Source organism: Neofelis nebulosa, chromosome 2 (assembly GCF_028018385.1).
Source record: "Neofelis nebulosa isolate mNeoNeb1 chromosome 2, mNeoNeb1.pri, whole genome shotgun sequence".
Taxonomy (NCBI): domain Eukaryota; kingdom Metazoa; phylum Chordata; class Mammalia; order Carnivora; family Felidae; genus Neofelis; species Neofelis nebulosa.
This window is the reverse complement of record NC_080783.1, coordinates 104,719,758-104,734,646: the sequence shown is the minus strand read 5'-3', so window position 1 is coordinate 104,734,646 and position 14,889 is coordinate 104,719,758. Positions and strand designations below refer to the sequence as shown.

The window sequence follows — 14,889 nt, the reverse complement described above, 5'->3', positions numbered from 1 at the left end:
TGGGGCGAGTGCTTGGAAATGTGCCTGGAACATGGTTCTCAGCAAACCAACCTAGATGTTCAGATCAGCTCGCTGGAAGAAAAGCCAGAGAGGCACTGTAAATCGTCAAACCCTGCCCACCCCTCGCCCCCGGAGACAACCAACAAACAGCCAGTAAATGCCTTAGCATTAAACATTTCTTGGTGAAGGCGGGACAGTCGATTTTGACACTGTTGTGAAAAAAATACAGCCTAGTTTCTGTTCAAATGCACCAAATTTACTGCCCGGGTTCTCATTAACTACTGTCAAGGCAAAGCAGATAGACAAAATAAATTATGAAAAAATTACTTTTTTAATGTACAAAAAGACTTATTTACAAGTTGAGTGTGTCATCTCAATTCATAGCATGTAGAAAAAGCTAAATATTTTGGAGATATAAATTTGGCTGGATGATTCACCTACAGTATTTTCAGGGACGACGCCTTCTGTACAGGTTATACACAGGCTGGGGATGGCTAGTGAAATCCTAGCTCAGGGAGTGAACGAACACCGCCACGGAGCCCACGCCCTCGGAGGGGTCCCAGGGCTGTTATTTGGACTTGGCTTTGTCTCTGGACCCTAACAAAGTGTCTGATGTTCTGGGATGCAGAGGGCCCGGGGAAAATCTTGGCCCTGCCGTGGCCGAGGCCAGGGTCACGGTTATCATCAGGCTCACAGTGGTGTGGTTGCTTTTGGCCAGGTTGCCACGAATTCAGCGTGGGAAAGGTGTGTGTGTGTGTGTGGGGTGTATGTGTGTGTGGTGGGGGGAGGGGGGAGGCATCCATTCGCCCTACACTATGTTCAGGAACGATGTCTTCTGATACCAGTCCCAAGTTCCACTTCCAGGTGGGGCTTGTTCACAGCGAACAGGAAAATTCAGTGATGGTCCCTCAGAGTCCCAGGAAACAACCCCTTCACCCACTCAGCCCCACCAAAAACACCATGCAGGTCATCGTGCTCTGCGGAATGAACAGGACAGAGGGGAGGGAACCCAGAAGACCCCGGGACGTCATGTTGTACCTCGGCACAGACCACTGGGCTGCAGGTAAGCGGACAACACAGCCTGGGGGAGACTGGGCAGAGGCTGCCATCAAAGTCCTGGGGTTTTCCGTGGCAAAGTGGGCGGACAGTGCATCGGAGAAACAGGATTGGGTAAACATACGACTTCCTCTTCCTATGGGAGATCTCCAGGGTGGCCTGAGGCCGGGTCCCTGGCGCTCTCTCACTTTCTGGAGGTCCCGTGCCAGGCGTCGGCTCACCTGGGTCCATCCCTAGCCCACAGCAGCTCCAGCCACCCCGAGGTATTTAGAAGTGTTCTTTCCAGGAAGGGCTACATTCTACATGCATGAACACTGTAAACACGGTCTGGAGAGGCCAGGGCAGCTTCTGGGCTTGCCCCAAGCACTACAATTTTTCTTTTTTTCTGGCAATACTTCCATTCTTTAGTCACTCATATACACTTGAACAGCCTGCCCGTCGCAAACTTGGCTTCGCGGGGTAGAGATGCCAGCTCTACCAGACCTGGAGTCAGGACGTGCTTCCAAATCATCCAGGTAAAAATCTGTTTTCTTCCTCTGTGGCACAGGGACGCGAGAGGCCTCAAGAAGTAAGCTTCGTAGAAGAATTCCAGTGGGCCAGGAATTCCATTACCTTGCAGGTACGGGAACGAGAAACTTCTCTTCCTGGATTAGAATATCCAGTATGGCTTTCGGATTCAAACCCAAATGTGGTTCCCTCTACCCTCTTTCCTCATGTACTTGGAAAGCCTTTGGCCGGTGTAATCCCTCATTAGCCAAATGACAGAGGTGAAGAAGCCAGAACAATTTGGTCCTATAAACACCAAAGGCTGGGAAGCATTGTGCAAACGAGTTTTTCGCTCCTGCCTTGCCTTTCTTGTTGAGACTTTTTAAAGTGTTCTGAAAAGCCATCCCGAAGACGAACAGACAGGTTGCACACGAAGCTGCCCTTAAAGCATTTGTGGTCCGGACCGGCCATTGGCAAAACTCCCTCAGACCTACTTAATACTTTTTTTTGGAAAAAGACAAACTAGAACTCCCGTGCTCTGGGAAATGAAGGCTCCTCTGACTCCACGGAGCGCCGGGGGCTGGGAACTTAGGTCATCATGTTCAGGAACTTGCTCTCCTCTGCCAGGCTGGTGAGCATGGAGCTCATGTCCCCAACCGCCATGTTGCTGATGCCCGTGGGGATGGAGGGCAGAGTCAGGGAGTTCCGGGGGGTGGTGAGGCAGGAGGAGTTCTGGGAGAGGCTGTGGAGGAGGCTGGGACTCAGGGTGCCTGAGAGCAAGCTCGAGTGATCGCCCTCATCCATGATGGCATCAAAATCAATCTGGGGAGCCTCCAGTAGCTGGGAGTCCACAGTGCTGGACACCTGGTTGACCCCTGGAGAGGGCAAGGGCTGGGGCTGGACGCTGTCGGGGCAGGCCTGTGGCGGCGGTGGCTGGGGCCGCATGACCTGGCAGCCTGCGTGGTTCTCCAGGCCTCCGTTCTGTTCATACATGTGGATCTGGCCATAGTAGTACAGCATGTTGTGGTCCGGGACCCCACCCGTGTCCTGCGGGGGGTGCTGGGGAGGCCGGGACACCACGCCGCCCATTGCTCCCTTGGGCACATCTGCCATCTCCTGATGGGTCGACACAGCAGCCATGGCGTGGCCGGTGGCTCTGGCGTAGGCCAGCTGCACCCCGGCACGCACCCCCCGGTGGCAGCCGGCGGGGCTGGGCTCGGCGGGAGGCCGGGGTTGAACTAGGCCAAAGCTGGATCCGGCTACCCCCGCGGTGCCCTGCTGGGGCTCCATGAAGCCAGGTTGCTGGGCAGGTAGAAGGTTGGGGCCCTGGCGGTAGCTCTCCTGGCTTATGGGGTTCGCCAGGTGATGGCTCTGCTGTGGGTAGCTCTGGGTTGAGTGAAGCGGAGGCATCCCGGCCAGGGCTGAATTGGTGATTCCGAGTTCCCTGCGGCTGCTGCCCATCATGGCGGCTTCGGGAGCGATTTCCATTTGCTGGGGGAGCCCCAAGTGGACTGGCTTGGCTGCCATGTTGTTACAGGACGGGGGGTACTGGTTCAAGGTCCCACCCATGGCACTGGGACTCAGCTGGGGGTGGGCCTGGCCGTAATTGGTGTGGGGGCTCACGGTGGTGGTCATATTGGAACACTGACCACCTGTCCCTGGCTGCCGCAGCTGCTGCACGTAATTTATCCTAGGCACCGAGGGGCCTCCCCCGCAGGGCTGAAAGTGTCCCTGCCCGCTGTCCAGGGCTCCCGGGCTCAGCTGCAGGCCTTGTGGACTATAGCCTGGGTACTGGCCGAAGGCCGGCTTCTGCTGCACCACAGCCAGGTTGCCCTGCGAGAAGGGCGAAGTCTTCGCCTGGCTGGCCAGGGCGTCCATGGTGCCAGAGCTCACCTCATTCCACTGCACAGGCATGTTGTTTTTGTTCAGGCTGGAGGGGGGCCCGTAGCCCAGCTGGCAGCCTCCCAGCACAGGGGCGGAGGGGCCCACGTTGGAGTCCGCAGCCACCATCCTGCGGGGGCCGTGCAGCCCGGGGCTGGGCAGTTTGGGGTTCTCAGAGAAGCAGGTGCTTTCGGGGGGATAGGCCTGTGAGGGGCTGTCGTCCAGGGCACTGCCCGCGTGCGCCTTGATGTACTGTACCACGTCGTCCGGCAGCACGAGGTCGTCCTCGGGCAGCATGAGGCCCACCTCGGGCCCGGCACTGTCCGCCCCCACCGCCAAGGCCTCCGTGGCCACGTGCTCGCTGATGCTGGGCGGCCGCGGCGAGTAGGCGCCTCGGGCCAGGCCGCCGTCGGCGCTGGCGTGGCCGGGCAGGCGGAGACCTCGCCTGTCGGCGCAGGGCGGCAGCGGGGCCGGGTTCACGTCGTGGGCGCTGTGGAAGCGCTGCACCCGCGGCGCAGCCAGGGCGTCGGGTCGCCTCACCGGGTCGCTGGCCCGCCGTGCCCCGCCGCCCGGCGCCTCGTGGGGGAAGGCAGGCGCGGGCCCCGCGTGGCCGTGCGCCGGCCCGTCGCTGCCTCGCCGCGGCCCCAGCGGGCGCGCGCAGGGGCCGGGCGGCGCCAGCCTGGTCCGGAGGCCCGCGCGCTCCAGGCCGGGCAGCGGGGTGGGCGGCGGCCCGCCCGTGGCCGCGGCGTACTTGGCGCGCAGGCTGTACTGCTGCGCGGGCGTGAGGCTGAGCGGCCCCGAGCCGCCGCCGCTGCACTGGCTGGCCTCGCTGGAGCGCCGCGACGCGTCGGTGGAGATCGGGTCGTAGGAGTCGGCCGAGCTGGCGTTGTGCGGGCGGCCGGCGCCCAGGGGCGAGGCCTCGCTGGAGCGGCGGCTGGAGAAGTAGGGGGAGATGCCGGAGGAGCGGCGGCTCACGGTGTAGGCGGAGCTGACCGTGCTGGTGGAGCTGTCGCGGCGCTCCTGCAGGTGGCTCAGCATGGTCACCTCGCCCGCGGACAGCTCGGACAGCCGCGGGTTGGGCAGCAGCCCGCTCGGCCCGCCGCCGCCGAGGTTTTCCAGGATGGAGCCTGCGGGAAAGGAGATCGGTCAGTGCCCAGGGAGGCGGGGTGGGGGTGGGGGCGCGGGGCCTCTCCTGCTTTGCCCCATCACAGTGTGCCCGGCCACACAGCAGGAGCTCAACCAATGAGGCTGGATTGGGATCTTAGCTACCACTGGCTGGCTGGCCCTGGATTCTGATGTCTGATCCTTAGTTTCTCCACCTATAGACAGAACCTGCCTCTCCATAGGAGGAGGTTATTGACAGGAGTGTGTGTGTGTGTGTGTGTGTGTGTGTGTATGTATGTGTGTGTGTGTGTGTGTGTGGGGGGGGAGCCCAGAAGGCCCTGGCCACAGCCTGGCTGCCCCTTCACCTTCTGTGTTTGGGTGTAGCCAGGTGGGCTCCCCAGGGGCTGGGTTTACTGGGCAGGCTGCTTAGCCAGCCCCCTGAGATCCACACCCATGGAAGACAGCAAAGGCCCCAGAGCACGCAGGGAGAAGTGTGTGGTGACGCAGGCCCAATGACAGCTGATGTCACAGGGAGCTCTGAGCCTTGAACGGCCTGACACTCCTGCAGGGATCAGTCACTGGATGGGGGCCACCCCAGGAAGGGGTGACCTTGGGTAAGGCAGCTGTCTGCCACCCAGGCGATTTCTGTATGAGGCTGACAGTTGAAGGCCTTTCACCAGCAGGTCCCTCAACAGCTGGGGCAACAAATCCTCCTTGCAAGCAAAAGCTGGCACCTCTCAGTGTCCACCACACTGGCTGTCGGTCCCTGGGAGGGCACACTGCCTGGCACAGAGTCAGCGCTCAGGAAATGCCCCCGAAGACGTTTTGCACGTCTTCGTCAATGCCTCCTGAGGCTGTCTTCTCCATGAAGTCCTCTCTGCGCTTCCTCAGCTGACCTGCTGTCTCCCTCCTCTGCACAGCTCTACCCTGAGCTCTGTCGTCGCTTCCTGGCTCCTTCCCCGTCAAGTGTGCATCTCATGGCATGGCCCTCCGACCATAGGCTCCTTCTGACCACAGGGACTGGGGGTGTATTGCTCTCCTCCCTAGAGCCTTTGCCGTGGTACTCTCGGCAGATGCATGGCCCGGGCTGTCTCAGCTCTGCCGATGGTCTGTTTAGGGCAGCACTTTCACCTCTCTGAGCCTCACCTTCCTCATCTGTGCAATGGGCTGGTAAGAGCCATCCTATTGTGGGCATCCGCTGCCATGGCAGGTGGCATTCGATGGAGGTTAACCTAGTGGGTGCTCACCCCAGGCTCTCCCCCGCCCCTGCCCGTGCACCTGGGGCCTCCACTCACCACTTCCCGGGAGGGGAGGCAGCTTGGTGTTCCGGGTGTGTGGAGCCGGCCCGGCCCAGGAGCAGGAATCCTTCAGTGACTTGAGCTTCTCCTTCTTGAGCTGCTCGAACCGGTGCATGGCGGTCATGTGTTTGCGCAGCTGCAGGCCACCAGCAGAGGGAGCGGCCAGGGCTGAGGCGTCGGCCCCCGGGGGCGTGTCATCCAGAGCTGTCAGGTCTCCCAGGCTCCCGGGCCCAGTCCCCGGCATCTCCACGCCGCTGTCGTTGTTGGGGGCACTGCCCAGGGGAGAGGGCTCGCTGCTGCAGGACGACTGGGCCCCGGGGCTGGACTGACACAGCTACAGGGGCGTGGCGAGAGGGCACAGGCTCAGAGGGTGCGAGAGCCCGCTGGGCCCTTACACACCCAGGAAGGAAGCTGCCACATGGAGGAGCTTCCAAGCATCATTCTGTTTGGCCACCTCACTTCTCTGAACCTCAGCTTCCCCAGCTGTAAGATGGACCTGTGCTGCCTCTGGGACAGGGTCAGTGGTTGGATGGCAAGCATCCGGTTTGCAGAAGGCACCAGTAATGGACAGCTCCACATTCCCCTGCCTCGTGCTCCTCTGTTCTCCTAGCCAGCGTCCGGGCCAGACCTCTGCATGTGGGGCTTTCAACGTATGGGCACTTGGAAGCTGTCCCCCACAGAGGCTGCCACGGCTGCATGAAGATGACCTCAAGGGGGGTACTTAATGTGCCCAACGACAGGGAGGTGCCGTATGATGTAGCAAGGAACGGCGGAGGCCTGCTGACCTGCTGCTTTCTCAACAGGCCAGACGCAGGTTGTTGGAAAGGGCAAGGAAGACCAGGGAAGGTGGGCCTCCTGGATCCAGGCCCTTGCCCGAACGGCCACCCCAAACTAGCCGTCCCGCTGGGCCGATGCGGAGTGGGGCAGAGAGCTCATAGCCCACGTGTACAATGCAGGACTCCATAGAGCCTGAGCTACCTTCACTGGGACTTGGGATCTGAGCCCGGCCGAGGCTCACGTCAGATGTAGCACCTCTGGGCTCATTCCTAGGCCAACAGCCCCCAAATTCCAGATTTTTCCTTGGGAAGCTAGAGTGCTCCCTTCTGCCCACAGCACGACCCACATTTTTCATGTTGGCATTCAAGATCCATTGTCAGCTGGTCCCTCCCTCCTCTGTGGCCTGAACTCACACCTCCACTCGGCCCTGTCCCTCCTGGAGGGTGGGCCCCACGGTTTGCTCCTATACCTGCCAGCTTGACCCCTGCTGCCAGCCCCTATCTGTCCCCAGGGTTCCACCTGCAGTGTTTGGTGTCTACCTGTCCAAACCCACCTTGCCAGGCTCCTGAGGGGCCTGGACCGACAAGTCAGTCCATGCCTAGGCATCAGCCCTGGACAAGCACCCCAGCCCGCCCGCATCACGCCAGCCCGCCCGCACCCCCACCGGGCTTCTCTGCTCACCTCAGTACCGTCTATCCTTAGGGGAGGTACAGTCGAGAAAAAGAGGTGGAGACAAAGAACAGGTGGTTAGAACAAAAGGAGTGGAGGCCACGGGGGCAAGGACGCAGAGACAGGACAGAAGGGAGGGGACCGACCGTGGCGCGATGGTGCCGGTCGGCAAGGCAGACCCCAGGAACCGCCCGCAGACTGACCACTTGGGGGCAGGCATCCCCGCTGCCCGTGGCCCTGCCCAGCAGCATGGGACGTGGCACAAGACAGGTTCTACGAGAGGCCCAAGGTAGTGAAGGGAGGAAAAGTTGAGCTGGAGAGAGGAGGATGTACGTCATCGTGCACTTAGAGCGGGGGACCCCGACGCAGACCCCACGCGGCAGCTGGGGCTCTGAGCCCTCGTGCTGCTGGGCCGGACCTCCTGGGGGTGGGTGGGAGGCATGGACTGGGGCCTCCACTGCCCAGCTCTGCTTACCCCGGAGCTCTCGGTCTTGATGGCTTTGATGTGCAGGCAGTCTTCCACGGCCTGGCTGGTGCTGCTGGCCTCGGCACTCTCCTCCGAGCCCCGGCCCCCGGGCTCGGCACTGGCCTCGTGGTCCCCGTTCTCCTTGAGCAGCGGGGCGCGGAGGTGCACGTCGTTACGCTGCTTCTTGGTGACGTGAGCATCTGGGCCGTGTACTGTCTTCACATGCTTCCGGAGAGAGCTGGGGTCCGTGTATCGCTTGGTGCAGCCTGGGATCTTGCAGATGTAGGGTTTCTGGGAAGAGAAGGAGGCCTGTGTTATGCATGGGACGTAAAGACAGACTGTGAGAGGGAGCGCTCCCCAGTCTCCCGAAGCCATGTCATGTCCTTCGGCAGAGCCCGGCCGGCAGTCGGAAGGTGCTCAAGCTAATCTACAGCCAGTGTGCCCGGAGGGAGCCACGCCAGCCCCGGGCCTGCAGGAGCCTGGCCCCTCTGGTCTCATCTGCCGTCTTTTCATGCGGGTAAGCACATGGTTGAGGAAGCCCTCATCACTAGCTAGGGACCCAGATCAGAGACAACAGAAGGAGTGGGGACACAGAGCGTGGTGGGACTGCTGCCTCCCCTGTCATCAGGGCACTGGGATGTTTTCGTGTTGGTCTGTTACACCTGTGAGACAGCATTTAATACCCCGGTCTCTCTGGTGAGGAAAGTCAGGTTCACAGAGGCAAAGAAACGGGCTCGAAGTCACTTAGGAACAGGACGAAAACCCAGGGTTTCTGAACCTCAGTCCTGAGCTCACACACACACACGCACACCTATATACCCCACACCCGCGTGTAGACACTCCCCCATACCCACACGCACACGTTCACACGTGCTCACACATGTGCGTGCAGACACACACTCAAACACACACGCACACACATATGCACATGTACATAAACATCCACATGCACACACATCCTACAAATCCACGTCCACAAAAGACCCACATAATACACACACACACACACACACACACACACACACACACCCTTCGCCGAGGCGAGCTGTTGTCTGCAGAGGCCCTACGGGGTTTAGATTCCTTTGGGAATTCCTCTGATTTCTTGCAAGCGTTGGAGGAAATCCCTTTGGGGTCCAAAATGTATCTAAGCTTTTAGAAATGTTCCTTCCCGAGTCTACCTGAGCAAAAGCAGTTGGGCGGCTGGGCTCGGACTGGGAGGCAGTACGGCAGACTGCTCTCCCTGGGCTCTCTCAGCCCTGCCAGGGGCTCTGGCTAGCTGGGGAGACAAAGGCCGCCCTGTGCCCCATCCGTAGGGGGCTGAGAGGTCAGACGCATTAGCCGCGACAGCACATCGGTGCCAGCTGCCCAAGGGCCTGCCGACGTGTGCTGAGCTCAGACCGCAGGTCGGGGAGGAGGGGAGGGGCATCAGGCACCTGGCCACCTGATGGCCTACAGAAGTCTAGAAAGCACGCATCTACTTGAGTGTCAGCGGGGCCCCACGCACACGTGCCGTGCACACCCTGGCCGGTGTACCTCGTTGGAGTGGGTGCGGTTCTGGTGCTTGGCGCGGTCTGAGGCGTTGGAGAAGGCCTTGTTGCAACCCTCGTGCTCACACACATATGGTTTCTCCCCAGTGTGGGACCGCAGGTGTGTCTTCAGGTTCTCCAGGCGGGAGTAGGCCTTTGAGCAGCCCTCGAACTGGGAAGAGGTGGGTTGGATCAGCGAGGGGTGCCCCAGATCCATCGTAGGGCTGGCCCACTGCCTCCTCCCCAGGCCCCCTCATCTGCTGTACCCCCCCCCCCTCCCCGGGGCACCCAGGAGTACGCATTTTAACAGAAATGTCCACCTTGCTTTCAGATTCTAAAATGACATCGGGCCACTGTAGAAAACCCAGAAAAGACGGAAAAGTGCAAAAAGAGAAAGGAAAGGACATGCCCGAGGACAACCACTGCCAACATGGAAATAAGTCTCTTTCTGGGGACTTTGTGGCTCATCCCCGGTTTTTGTTTTTAAGTTTATTTATTTATTTTGAGAGAGAGAGAGAGTGGAGAGAGTGAGAGAGTGGGGGAGGGGAGGGAGAAAGAGAGAGAATCGGAAGCAGACTCCACACTGTCAGCACAGAGTCCAGCGAGGGGCTCCAACTCACTAACTGTGAGATCATGACCTGAGCGGAAGTCAAGAGTTGGATGTTTAACCAACTGAGCCACCCAGGCGCCCCCATCCCCATGTTTTATTTATTTATTTATTTATTATTATTATTTTTATTTTTATTTTGAGAGAGAGAGAGAGAGAGAGAATGGGAGAGGGTCAGAGAGAGAGAATCCCAAGCAGGTTCTATGATGTCAGTGCAAAGCCCAGTGCAGGGCTCAGTCTCATGAACCATGAGATTATGACCTGAGCCGAAATCGAGTTGAATGCTTAACTGACTGAGCCACCCAGGCAGCCCTCATCCCCACGTTTTAAAGCCAAACTGGGAACATATCAAGTATTTAGTTACATACTCCATTTGTCAAAATCAACGACACATGGTGAGAATCATCCCATATCATTAAAAACTCTTTGAAAATGTTATTTTAAACTGTTTCCAGGGGTACCAAAGCTCTAACCCCCGGTCAGAACTTTGGTGTGCATTAAAATGCGCTGAGAATGAAATCCAGTTTTCTCCGTGTCCTTGAGTGAGCTGGCCGCCCTCACACTTGCTATGGCCATGCTGGTCCCCATTCAGTTCCTTGACCCCACCAAGTTCTTCCCAGCACGGGGCCTTTGCACACACTGTCCCCCTCTGGCTGGAACCTCACCCCGGCCCTGGCCTGGCTCACTCCCTCTCAATCTCTTAGGTCATTTCCTCTGAGAGCATTTCTCTGATATTCTTAATTGTAACACTACCGTTTTCCGTTTATACTGCCTACCACAATTTATAATGATCTTCACCATTTTATTATCTGGCCTTCCCACCAGGATGCAAGCTGGAAGAGAGCAGGTATCATCTAGATCTTGTTCATTTTTGTGTTCCTAGTATTTAGTGTCTATGAAAAAATCCATTTTCGGCACTCAAGAAACATTAAAAAAATTTTTTTGTACTCGTTTATTCATCTTTGAGAGACAGAGAGCGACAGAGCATGAGCAGGGAAGAGGCAGAGAAAGAGACACACAGAATCGGAAGCAGGCTCCAGGTTCTGAGGTGTCAGCACAGAGCCCGACGCGGGGCTTGAACTCACGAACTGCGAGATCATGACCCGAGCCGAAGTTGGACGCTCAACCGACTGAACCACCCAGGCGCCCCAAGAAACATTTTTGAAAAGGAAGGAAGGAGGGAGCACGAGAGTGTGACTGAGACAGAGGGAGGGAGGGAAGGAGGAAGGAGGGACGGATCATCGTGGGGGGTTCTGCACCTATTCCCAAGATACTGCAACAGCATCTACTGTGCCTAAGAAAACTGCCCTCAGCATGACACGGAAACCCCAGCAGGAACTGTCACATGCTTCACATCCTTGCCTTTATTCCTGACCAGTCTGACTGAGTCCATTGGGCTCCAAATGCCTTTGATCTGTTTCTACAACTCACAGCTCGTACCACAGGGCTATGGCGTGCTACCACTTAGCATGTTACGAAAACAACTTGCTGCAGAGGGCCGGAAAGAGCAAAAATAATTTTGCAAAAGGAGGACAAATCTGGAGGACTGACAATTCCTAATGTCAAAATTCACTGCATTACTATCATAAGGGCAGACAGAAGGATCAACGTAATAGAAGAAACGAGAGTTTAGAAATAAACTCATATATTAGCATCAGGTGATTTTCGACAAAGGGCCATTCAATGGGGAAAGAAGAGTGTCTTCAACAAACGGGATCAGGACAACTGGACAGCCACGTGCAAAAAGAATGAAGTTGAACCCCTACCTCATACCATATACCCAGACTCAAAATACATTAAAGACCTAAAGGGTAGAGGTTCCCTATAAAACTATATACAGATTTATATAAATAAGACTATGCATTTATAAACAGTAACTCACAGAAGAAAACATAGGGGTAAATCTTTGTGACCTTGGATTAGGCAATGGTTTCTTTGATATGACACCAAAAGCTCAAGCAGTTAAAAAAGTGGACTTCATCAAAATTAAAAACTTTGGTGCTTCAAAGGAAACGATCAAGAAAATGAAAAGAAAAACCCCCAGGGGGAGAAAATGCTGACAAATCATATATCTGATGAGGGTTTAGAACTACTGCAACTCGGGGCGCCTGGGTGGCGCAGTCGGTTAAGCGTCCGACTTCAGCCAGGTCACGATCTCGCGGTCTGTGAGTTCGAGCCCCGCGTCAGGCTCTGGGCTGATGGCTCGGAGCCTGGAGCCTGTTTCCGATTCTGTGTCTCCCTCTCTCTCTGCCCCTCCCCCGTTCATGCTCTGTCTCTCTCTGACCCAAAAATAAATAAAAAACGTTGAAAAAAAAAATGTTAAAAAAAAAAAAAAAAAAAAAGAACTACTGCAACTCAACAGTAGAGACAAATAACCCAGCTTGAAAATGGGCAAAACATGTGAGTAGACATTTCTCCAGAGGTGATATGCAAATGATCACTAAGCACATGAAGAGATGCTCAACATCATCAATCATTAAGGAAATGCTAATCAAAACCACAGTGAGATGCCCTTTCACATCCGCCAAGATGACTGTCATTAAAAGACAGGTTAGCAAGTGTTGGGAACGATGTGAAGAAATCAGCACCTTCACATATTGCTGGTGGGGATGTAAAACAGTGCAGCCTTTTTGGAAATGGGTCTGGCTGGTCCTCAAATCCAGCAATTCTACTCTAGGTACATACACAGGAGAATTAAAAACACAGGTCCGCACAAAAACCTGTACACTAACGTTCGTACTTGTGCTAACAGCCGAAAAGTGAAAACACTGCAAATATCCATCAAGTGATGAATGGATCAAAATACTAGGATCTATCCATACAATGGACAGTCATTTAGCCATAAAAGGAATGAGGTATTGGGGCGCCTGGGTGGCTCAGTCCGTTAAGCTTTCAACTCTTGGTTTTGGCTCAGGTCACGATCTCACGGTTCTTGGGTTCTAGCCCCACGTTGGGCTCCGCGCTGCTGGTGTGGAGCCTGCTTGGAACTCTGTCTCTTTCCCTCTCTCTCTGCCCCTCCCCCGCGCTCTCTCTCAAAATAAATAAGCTAAAAAAAAAAAAAAAGAATGAGGTATTGAACATGCTACAACACGGATGAATCCTGAAAACATGCTGAGTGAGCAAAGCCAGACACAAACACTACCCATTGTATGATTCCATTTTTATGAACTGTCTGGAACAGGCAATTCACAGAGATGGGGAAGTAGATTAGTGGTTGTCAGGGAAGGGGGGAGGGGTGGGGAAGAGAATGGGGAGTGACTGCAAACAGGCATGGGGTTTCTTTTTGGGGGTGATGACGTTCTGAAATCAGCTAGTGGTGATGGCCGTACAACTTTGTGAACATACTAAAAATCTATATATATATTTTTTATTTAAAAATTGTTTTTAATGTTGATTTTTGAGAGATAGAGAGACAGAGACAGAGTGTGAGTGGGGGCGGGGCAGAGAGCAAAGAGAGGGAGGCACAGAATCCAAAGCAGGCTTCAGGCTCTGAGCTGTCAGCACAGAGCCCGATGTGGGGTTCGAACCCATGGACCGTGCAAGATCATGACCTGAGCCAAAGTCGGACACTGAACCAAGTGAACCACCCGGGCGCCCCTGAATTGTATTATTTTTTTAAAAGGGTGAACTTTACGGCATGTGAATTTTTATCCCAATTAAAAAAAGAAGTTAGCAACAAAGATAGCATATTTCATTGAATCCTGGCTACCACCTATTTTAAGACAGCCTGATTTCAGGGATATTAAAATATATGATATTATATTAATATAATATTAAATGTCTATCTCAGAATTATGAAATACGGTGATTCACAGAGAGGAGTTCCCAGAGGCTTCAGTTGCAACCACATCAGTACATCCATCACTGGACCAACGGCCCTTTTATTTTTTATTTATTTAAAACATGTTTTTTAATGTTTAGCTTTGGGAGAGAGAGAGAGAGAGAGAGGCAGAGAGAGCGAGAGACACAGAATCCCAAGCAGGCTCCAGGTTCTAAGCTGTTAGCACTGAGCCCCACAAGGGGGTCGAACTCATGAACCGGGAGATCATGACCTGAGCCAAAGTCAGAGGCTTAACCAACTGAGCCCCCCAGACGTCCCCCACTGGCTCTTTTAAAGAGGGAGCAACTGTGTGTGGTAAAAAAAGGTCTCACCAATCATAGTCACAAATTCTGTTCACTCCATAAGGGAAACTGTCTAAAAGGTCTTATCTCTGTGTTCATTTTGTTCACTTAAAAGAAATTAAAAAAAAAAAAAGAAATTCACCCAAAGTGATTTTGCTCAAGCTGTGAAACCACCAGTGAAACTTTTCTCTGTGCGGGGGTGGGGGGTAGGTGTGGGGGGGCAGACCCCAGGGTGCTGCTAAGGGGGCTCCTATGTCTGGGGTCTGCCAGCCGCGTGAACTGTGGGGGTGCAGCCGTACCCCGGGGCCCAGGGGCACACGGACACAGGTAGGGAACACCAGCACACCCACCCCCCCCACTGCCAGGCACACACCCAGGGGGTAAATCAGAGATCTGGGATGGCACATAGGGGCGGGGCCTCAAGAACCCCAGAAGGCGCAGGGCAGGAGCACACAGGACAGACAACATGCTGGAAGGCTGGGTCCCCATGATGCTGCCCGTGGCCTGTTCAACCCAAGTACACCTGTGGTCAGCCACGTCCAATGCAGCCCCATCACGCGCGAGACGCGGCAGCGAGGAGGGGCCACTCACCGTGCACTTGTGGGGCTTCTCGCCCGTGTGCCGGCGCATGTGCACCACCAGCATGTACTGGGCCTTGAAGGGCTTCTGCTCCCGCGTGCAGGCCTGCCAGCGGCACACGAACTCCTTCTTCTCCCCATGGATGTGCTCGTTGTTGATGTGCTGCGGGAGCAAGCCCATAGGGAGGGGTGAGCCCAGCCACCCACCCCTGCGCACCCCACCTACAAGGCGCAGACGCCCCACCCAGCAAGACCACCCCCTAGGCGCCAGGCCACGCCTCCTCAGGAGTTCTCATTAGCTGCCATTAACCCAAGATCC

The 14,889-nt window shown here is 55.9% G+C and overlaps 1 protein-coding gene across 3 annotated transcripts in view; it reads right to left on the bottom strand.

The window, feature by feature from the left end:
• Nucleotides 1-312: 312 nt before the first annotated feature.
• Nucleotides 313-14,889, bottom strand: part of GLI2 (GLI family zinc finger 2) — a 256,037-nt gene continuing 241,460 nt past the window's right edge. For all 3 annotated transcript variants that reach the window (XM_058715539.1, XM_058715541.1, XM_058715540.1), the window contains 5 exons: nt 14,584-14,733; nt 9,271-9,435; nt 7,747-8,028; nt 5,823-6,159; nt 313-4,550 (listed from right to left, as the gene is read on the bottom strand). In XM_058715539.1, the coding sequence (XP_058571522.1) occupies nt 2,131-4,550; nt 5,823-6,159; nt 7,747-8,028; nt 9,271-9,435; nt 14,584-14,733 (3,354 nt within the window). In that variant the 3' untranslated portion in view covers nt 313-2,130. The remainder of the gene's footprint in view (nt 4,551-5,822; nt 6,160-7,746; nt 8,029-9,270; nt 9,436-14,583; nt 14,734-14,889) is intronic.